The sequence below is a fragment of the Pteropus alecto genome, unplaced genomic scaffold (assembly GCF_000325575.1).
Source record: "Pteropus alecto unplaced genomic scaffold, ASM32557v1 scaffold25, whole genome shotgun sequence".
Classification (NCBI taxonomy): Eukaryota; Metazoa; Chordata; class Mammalia; order Chiroptera; family Pteropodidae; genus Pteropus; species Pteropus alecto.
Genome location: NW_006441955.1, coordinates 17438337 through 17447762, shown reverse-complemented (window position 1 = coordinate 17447762; position 9426 = coordinate 17438337). Strand labels below are relative to the sequence as shown.

The 9426-nt window shown below is 33.4% G+C and overlaps 1 protein-coding gene across 2 annotated transcripts in view; it reads left to right on the top strand.

Moving 5' to 3' along the window:
* Positions 1-7662, top strand: part of DEPDC1 (DEP domain containing 1) — an 18582-nt gene extending 10920 nt beyond the window's left edge. Inside the window, exons 9-13 of one of the 2 annotated variants that reach the window (XM_006919311.3) lie at positions 680-1528; positions 1956-2128; positions 3895-4071; positions 5093-5278; positions 5951-7662. In XM_006919311.3, the coding sequence (XP_006919373.1) occupies positions 680-1528; positions 1956-2128; positions 3895-4071; positions 5093-5278; positions 5951-6091 (1526 nt within the window). In that variant the 3' untranslated portion in view covers positions 6092-7662. The remainder of the gene's footprint in view (positions 1-679; positions 1529-1955; positions 2129-3894; positions 4072-5092; positions 5279-5950) is intronic. The other variant, XM_006919312.3, reaches the window with a different exon arrangement.
* Positions 7663-9426: the final 1764 nt, after the last annotated feature.

Genomic DNA, 9426 nt, shown 5'->3' with positions numbered 1-9426 from the left:
GGAATGCCACCCTTGCAGGCACATCCCTCTGTTCACCAACCCTTAAGCTCCCTTAACCTTATTAATTGAAGTTTCCTTACATAGACATGATTGATTAATTCATTGGTCATTGGTGACTGAATTAAATCTCCAACCCCTCCCGGGAGGTGTGAAGTAGGGCTAAAAATTGTAATCTTCTAAGCAAGTCCAGCCTTAAATCACCTCATTAGCATAAACTCACTTGTGCTCAGACATGCTCATTATGAATAACAGAAGACTTCTATCACTCCAGAAATTCCAAAGGTTTTAGGAGTTCTGTGCCAGGTACTAGAGACAAAAACCAAATATATGTTTTATTATACTACAGTTATCTTATAATTAATAGCTTTCTTATAGTTGTAGATTGCAAGCAGGTACTTATTTAATGTATTTGACTCAATCTAGTTAATTAGGTTGTTGAAATAAATTTTAAAGTTACTGATATCAGAAATTGGAAAACCTCTAGTCAGTCTTGCACTTTGTACCTGAATGTTGCATGTGTCCTGTTTAAGTGGCTTCTGAATTAAGCAACTGCTATTTGTTGTACTATACTAACAATATATACTATAGTGATGCTTTATTTAACTTTACTATTGTTTTTGTTTTATTTTTGTCCACTGTCATACAGTTGCATCTTAATTTTTGTTTCATTTCCTGGTAGTTGTTTGTGGCTACATCACAGTTTCAGATAGACCCAGTGGGATACATAAAATCCAAGATGATCCACAGTCTCCAAAAAGCCTTCACTTAAACAGTTTGAATTCCTTCAAATCAACTGAGTGCCTTCTTCTCAGTCTGCTTCGTAAAGACAAAAACGAAGAATCAAATACTACTGAGAGACTGCAGATAAGCCATCATGGATTTCAAGAAAAATGTGCTAAGAAAATACAGCTAGTTAATTTAAAAAACAGAAGAGCCAGTGCTAATGACAGAATAGGGGGAAGCTGTCATAATTTAACAGGCTTAAGTAGTACGCACGTCCTAGCCTCTAACATCAAACCAAGGTGCTATTCTTTAGAAGGAATTGTAGATTTACCAGGGAGTTCAAGTAAAGAGGTCTCAAGTGTCTGCCATCAATCTGTTCTGAACATAGAAGGACAAAATAAGAAACAATGTTTAGAGTCTAAGACCAAACAGGAATCTATAATGAATCTTCATTCAGAGGAAAGTATTCAAAAGCCACTTTGTGTTGGTTTTAAGAGAACCTCTACTTTGACTATTCAAGACCAAGAGGAGTTATGTAATGGGAAAAGCAAGTCAAAACAGCTTTGTAGATCTCAGAGTTTACTTTTAAGAAGTAGTACGAGAAGGAATAGTTATATCAATATGCCAGTGGCTGAAATTATCATGAAACCAAATCTTGGACAAGGCAGCACAAGTGTGCAAACAGCTATGGAAAGTGAACTCGGAGAGTCTAGTACCACAATCAATAAAAGACTCTGCAAAAGTACAATAGAACTTTCAGAAAATTCTTTACCTTCAGCTTCTTCTGTGTTGACTGGCACACAAAGTAAGGTTGATGCGTTCAAAGCATGTAATATTAACTTTTAGTGTTTACTAACTGTTTTGCTTACCTGGCCTTTCTTCTCTGATACCGCTTTCCCACCCCCTCTAAAAGGAAAGTTTCTTATTATAAAAGGCTCTTGTCATGGCATAACCGAGATTTATTCTACTTACCTAAAGCACTTTCTTTTCCTTCACTTTCACTTATTCTGATTCACTTTATTTGTAATAAGTGTAGGATATTAATACTCAAATAGGTAATGAAGAAAATGAGAATCTTAGTATGCTTTTGAGGAATGTGGAAATTTCTAGGAATAGTTAAATGAAGTACTAAAATATTATTTGCCTTCTTTGTATAATTGCATATGCTGGTTGTATGAAAGTAACTAGTGTCATTGATTTTTTTTTTCGGGGGGGGTGACTTTACCTTCTAGGTTTGCTGCAACCTCATTTAGAGCGGGTTGCCATCGATGCACTACAGTTATGTTGTTTGCTACTTCCCCCACCAAATCGTAGAAAGCTTCAACTTTTAATGCGCATGATTTCTCGAATGAGTCAAAATGTTGATATGCCTCAACTACATGATACAATGGGTACAAGATCACTGGTAAGTTGATTTCTAAAGAAAAGAATAAGCCTTGGTTCATAAACCAAAAAAAAAAAAACACCATCTAGGATGTACTACTTGAGTGAAGATGTGGTCTTGAAATCCTAATTTCTTGGCTTAGAAAGGCTCTTAAAAGTCTAACTTTTCCTAGTAGCAAAAATGTTGGTGTATTAATCCTTTATGCCCAGTCTGTTATACTTTCATATCTTTATCTTGTCTGAGGACTTTGCTTCTTCACTCATCCTATATCACTTCATTGTTAGTCCATATTATATTGCCTTGTGACAATTCTGTTTGGTGGAGAAGGAAAAGAAGATGTAGGCACTGTCAAAAGCTTAAGGGCACTATACCTCTGATGCAGATAATTAATGGAAAATATATGTGTACTAAAAGTGTTTCAGAAATTGTAGTAATGGAGAAGTTGTATTTGATGAATTACCTGAATTAGGATGGCATATCATTGTGAGCAAGAAGTTAGAAGAAACTACTGTGAAGCCGGCTCAGGTTCCAAATGAGGACAAGGGTAGAGGCATTTATATGCAGATACAGATTGGAAATAAACCCTTGAATATTGTGTGTATGTGAGTATGTGTGAGTCTCTCTCTCTTCTAAGAGCTACCTCTTCCTCACAATGCAGCTTCAATTTTTAGGAGGTTTTCATAGCAAGGAATCTGGAGCTAAGCTCTATTTTTCCACTCATTAAGGACAGGTCTTTAACAATGATAGACCTAATATAAAGAGGAAAATTATTCTTGAGTAACTGTAGCACCATTAAAAAGCATTAGGAAGTTTGTGAGGGAACATATTTTGAGAGACATAAGTAGGAAGGAGATAATTTTGGTTTTACACTTTTTGAGTTTGAGGTTATAGGACATCTAAGTGAAATTTATCTAACAGAATGTTGCAAATGTGAGCCTGGTGAAGAAAGGTAAGGGCAGAAGGCAGATTTTTTGTAGAGGTGGTAGTTGCAGCTATGAGAGTAAATTAGCTCTACAAAGCTGAGAAAGAATAATAAAAAGCTGAGGACTGAGCCTTGGAAGGAGATGGGAAAACCTGTCTGACAGGTAGGAATAACAAAAAATAATTCAGTATGCTCATCATATATTATGTGTAAAATACTTAAAGTAGAATTTTGATAATCTAAAATGATGGGGTATGTGTGTCTTACAGTTAATGGGTTATATGAATATGAGAGTAAATGCATTTCGAAACAATTTATTTCAGAATTTGAAGACTCCTTACGATGGAATTGAAATATACATGTATTAATTGCTTTTAAAGACTGATAGAATAAGCATTAAAAACTATTTTCCAGAGTTGCAAGAGATAAATGGTACCACTAATAATGGTGCTATAAATGGTAACACTACTGTTTATGTGTTATATGTTCTCCTGGTTTGTGTTTTTGTGGGATTAATTTAATATGGTAAGTCATTGTTGTCTAACAACCTTTAAGCAACATATCTAAATGGTATTAATTGAACCTATGGTGTTTACTGATAAAATTATGACAAAATTAAAAGGCTAAGCTTTTTATTTTATAATACTTTGAAATTATATTAAGAAAATACCTAAGTACTTTAAAGAGAATAACAGATATTCTTACCTTTCTAATATAATAAATTATTGTTCTCATTTTTAAGCCGAAACCTGCTTATCACTTTATCTCAATAGTTCAGGATAACACTACACAGAAATTACTGATTTATTCTAATTTATATAAAACCTTAGGCTTTAAAAATTCACATCTTTTAATATGTTTCTAGATGATACATACTTTTTCTCGGTGTGTGCTATGCTGTTCTGAAGAAGTGGATCTTGATGAGCTTCTTGCTGCAAGATTAGTTTCTTTCTTAATGGATCATCATCAGGAAATTCTTCAAGTACCCTCTTACTTGCAGAGTGCAGTAGAGAAACATCTTGACTACTTAAAAAAGGGCCATGTACGTATTATAAGTCTTAAAATTCTCCGCATTAGTCAGTTGCAAGTGGAAAACTCATTTCAAACTTGCCTAGTCAAAAAGGGACACTTTATCAGCTCACATAAATAACCTCAAAAGTCAGGAATATAGACAGAATCTAGAGACTCAAATAGCAATAGGACTGTTTCCATCCCTCCATCTCTTATTTCCATTTTGGTCCTGTATTTGACAAATGGCTTTTCACATGATGGGAAATATGGCTTATTAAAGCTCTTGAGTTATAGACTTACTGTTTGTAATCCAAAGGAAAAAAAAGTCATCCTTCCACTTCCAATTTTAAAAGTTCTTGATATGGACTCTGATTGGCCCAATCTAGATTAAATGCACATCCTTTGGTTAGGTGAGGGTGAGTAGGTTGGAGAGAACCATACTCTGATTCACTCTATATAGATTAGAAGAATAGTGGTACAATGCAGGGAGAACTTATAGGAAGGAGAGAAGGAATACTGAGCAGCTAGATACAGCAGATGTCTACTATATTCGATCTTTGGCTACCCAGCGCATATATTCATGTTTTTTACTATATATGGCATTCTAATATTGCCCTGACTTATTATAATTATAACTACCCCCTATGATTTCTTTCTCATCAACGGATGTTAAGGCCTCTGCCCATGCCCCACACCTCAAAAACAGTAGATGAGTACTTTAACTATTACTATGTTAAAACAGTCATGTTTTAGGATAAATTAAAATACCACTTTTATTGTTATTGTTTTGTAGTCCATGGTTAACACTAGTAATGATGGCTACCTTTAGTCAATGCTGAGCACTTCATCTGGATTAGTCTCGTCTAATCTGGAAACATTTTACAGACCACACAAAGCTAGTTGATTATGGAGCTGGAATTTAGACCCTTCTTAAAGTGTTGACTGTTTGGTGGCAAAATAATAGGTACTAAAACCCAACAAAAGAACACTTTACCAAGTAGGTACATGAGCAGAATTCATAAACTTGGACTGTATCATTTTGTTTACTATAGATCAAAAATCCTGGAGATGAACTGATTGCTCCTTTGCCAACGTATTCATATTGTATGCAGATTAGTGCTCAGGAGTTTGATGAACAAAAAGTTTCTACCTCTCAAGCTGCAATTGCAGAACTTTTAGAGAATGTTATTAAAAACAAGAGTTTACCTCTAAAGGAGAAAAGGAAAAAACTAAAACAGGTAAGAGAACGAACAAATTATCATTCTGTCAATATTTATTAACATACTGTTGCTGATTATTATTTAACAACATTTAGAATTTAATATCACATTTTAATATTTTAGATTTTAAATATTGGATATATAGGCTACATATGACTACCACCCTGGTTTTATTCTTTCTCTTTAAATTTTAATAACAATAATAATAATAGGTACGCTCCTTTACTCCTGGTGTTTTGTGTGATTATAGTTTAGATTAGCCTGGGAAAACAATGATAAAATTTGGATTATGGTACATAATTTTTAGTGACCCATCATTACCATTAAGAATTTTTAGCTCAAAAACCAGTAGCCACATGATTTAGTAAGTCCAATTCCAGGTCTGAGACACTCAAATAATTAAATATACTATATCCTCGTGACCTGTATAGGCTTTACCAGTGGGAAAGATAACCTGGAATTCAGAGGAAGAATTAGCAAGAGAATCCTAGAAAGTTAATGCTAATTGAGATCTAAGAAATCTTATAGTATATCTGTCGTATATGAGAAAGCAGAGGGAGAAACAAGGGTAAACTGAAAGGATACTCATCTCTATAATACATTTTTGAGAAAGGCATTGAATTCTTTTAAAACATTGTACACTGGCTTCAGCTAGGGTAATACCTTCTCAGTCCTCACTTTGTTTTTAAGTTTCAGAAGGAATATCCATTGATATATCAGAAAAGATTTCCAACCACGGAAAGTGAAGCAGCACTTTTTGGTGACAAACCTACAATCAAGCAACCAATGCTAATTTTAAGAAAACCAAAGTTTCGTAGTATACGATACTAACTGAATTAAAAATTATGTAATACTTGTGGAACTTTAGTAAATTAAGCCATATCTAAGAATCCAGCTACTAAAAAGGAAGCCTATTTATTAATTAGGTTTTTTCTAAATAAAATGTTTTTTATAAGGTTATGCCAAAATAGTTTTTATCAATGTGAGACTGCTAAGAAACTAGTGGATCCCAACTAAGAAAAAATAATAATAGGTAATACCAGATATTTTAATGAGAAACAATCTTTTGTTTTTTATACAGCTATCATGGAAAGCTATTATGATGTGTGCTAAAAATTGCATTTACTTGAATTTTGAAAACTGATGTGTTCATCGAGATTAATCTGTAATTCTTTTTTTTTTTTAAATAAAACTTATTGGCATATGTGCTTATGGATATTAGCTTAAAGAATTAGTTGTTTAGGGTTACTTTTGATTCTAAGTGTGAAAATGTGAAGACTATTTGAAAACTCAACTGCTAAATGTTGCACTCTTTTATATATTCTTTTTCTACTTTTGATGTATTTATATATGTATGTGTTTTTAAAATACGTATATATATTATGACTTTGATTTGCCTTAAACATTTATCCTAACTTCTTCAGTCATTCATTTTTTCAGTCATTTATGTATTGCATTCTTTTGTTCATAAATCTAGAAGATAGAGATATAAAAGAAGTATAAGGCAATTTTGTATTCATTCAAAAGGTATTTATTTAGCAACTACTGTGAGCCTTTTATGATTTCAGATATGGAAAAACAATGATGCATAAAAGAAAATCTCTTAAAGTATTTATTTCCTAATCAAGGGAGATACACCTAACAAATACTTAAAATAATAAGTATTTTATTATTGACTAGTCATGGAATCAAGTCATGGAAATTTCTTCAGACTCACCTCTTTAATTATGGAATAATTCTCTATGCTAGTATTTTACAAATTTTGCATATTAGAATCACCAAGAGAGTTTTAAAATAATCATGTTGAAGCCCTACCTATGCCAATTAAATCCAAATTTTGAGGAATGGTATATAGGCAACGTTTTAGGGGATTCCAGTATTCAGCCAACTTTGAGAATCAGTGCCTAAAACACTTTTTATAAAGTAAAATGTCAAGCTGATGGCACACCGGCTTTTTTATTGGAAGAAAATGCCAGTATAAATGTCTCATCTTAATACAGTGTTCTCCAAATTTAGATTTGATTGACTTGGCACAAATGTGAAGCAGTTTTTCTTCCATAGTTTACTCCAAGATTGCTTAATATCCATTTCTTAAGTGTAAAGATATGCATAATGCCTGGGATGTAATAGATACAATTCAATGACCATTCTGATTTCTCAGTGTATTGTCATACTATAAAATGACAACGTTCCATTTGAAATTACTATTTTTAATTAAGAATTTGGACAGAAAATGATAACTATCTTTTGCCCAGAAACTTTAGCTATAAAATTATTGGACCAAATGAGAATTCTTTCCTAGGTGTTTGTATGCTAAAACTTTTTCTGTTTAAAGATGTTTAATAATGTGAATTATGTTGCATATTGAGATAAAAATTATTATGGATATTGTAACAATTTAATTTTGTTTTTGTATTTATTGATTGATATTAAATATATAAATATTATAAAGATATAGTAAATTTTCATCTGCATTATTATTGAGAATACATAATATATGCTATAACACTTTAATAATATGAACTCTAAAGACAGTTTTAAATCCTCTGTGCAATTTACTGTTACCTCAGACAAGTTACTTACCTTCTCTAAATACCAGTTTTCTTATCTGTAAGATAAAGATTATAATAGTGCCTCCCTTTTAGTATTGTTGTGAGGATTAAATAGAATAATGCAGGTGAAGTGTTTAGCTCAGTGTCTAGTAGAATAAGCACTCTATAAATATTAGCAATTATTATTAAAATTACCGAGAATTAAATCACTGAACAAGATCTGGTAAAAGCATAGTACTCTCAATTGCTTTGAGCAGAAATGAACCAAAACAAAATTGTGAGCAATTGGTTTACAATTGTCTCGTTAAACTATTTTTTTAGTTTAATAAGATTCTGATCGTACACACTCATTGAAAACTTTTGATCTAGTCTAAGGAGAAAATGTGATGAGGAAGGAAAGTATGAATATCTTCAGAAGTGATATCCTTGAGTATGTGAAAACATGGGATACAGTTCACAGTAGAAGGTTTAACCTTCAACTGGAGCATAGACAGATTTTCTATTAGAAAAAAAAGAGAGAGGGAGACTTTAAATTCAAATATAGTTGGGTTGATTGGTTGATTTGAGGTTGAGTACTTATAGAAATTCTCTTCTAATTGATTTTACTTTCTCAGTCAACTGCCAAGAAGAGTAAAGTGGGGTGGGGAGGATGTTGCACACTGATCATGATCCAGTCTCCCCACAAATTGTCCAGGCAGTTATGTAGCAGTCAGTACTGGAAAGTGCATGAAATTTCTTTCTAACTACATTTCTGTCCTTGAGAAACTTAAACTCTGAGTTTCCTCATCTATAAAATATGAATAATAACATCTACCTAAGTTGTTGTAGTAATCTAAAGGCAGTATGTTTATATCTTGAATGTAGCAAGCCTATGCTCAATTTCTAAGTCCTTTCCTCTTAATATTGAGCTTAACAAGATCTCTGCTGATTAAAACTCCTTTCCTACCATATCTCTGTCTCCACATCTCACAATATATTTTCTATTCTATCAGTGGTAATATTTTTTACCTTGGGTTTGGTAGAATTAATGATAGTTCTGGAATTTTTTTTTCCCCCTCTTTAATTACCCTACACACACACTTCCACCGCTGACCTATAGATGTTGCCGTTTCCCCTTAAGAACTGGATCTCTGAAAGCAGGGGGTCTCTTTCCACACGCTTGTGTGCACCTGGGGTCTGGCGCACCCAGGGTATGGTCCATGGCTTTACCTGGGGCACGAACCCAGGCCCTTCTGCATGTAAAGCAGACATGCTAACCACTACACTATGGAGCCCCCCCACCCCCCGCCCAGGTCTGAAATTTTATGTCCTGGTAATCTGTGTACCTCTTCTGCAGATATACCACCCTTTGATTTTGAAGGTAAAGAGTGTGTATGTGTGTGCGCACGTGCACACGCACACGCAAGCATGTGGCATTATTGTTGAAGTGAAGCATTTCCAGGGGAGAAATGAAGGGTTGCCTGTTTTAATCTTTACCTCTAAGTTGAAAGAAATCACTTGAGTAAACAACAGTTCTAAGTGCAATAACGCAATTAAGAATCTTATTGACTCAGGATTATCTTTTTTATTAACTAAGAGTCTTTTTTCCTAAGAACTAAAAATATGTGTAAATAG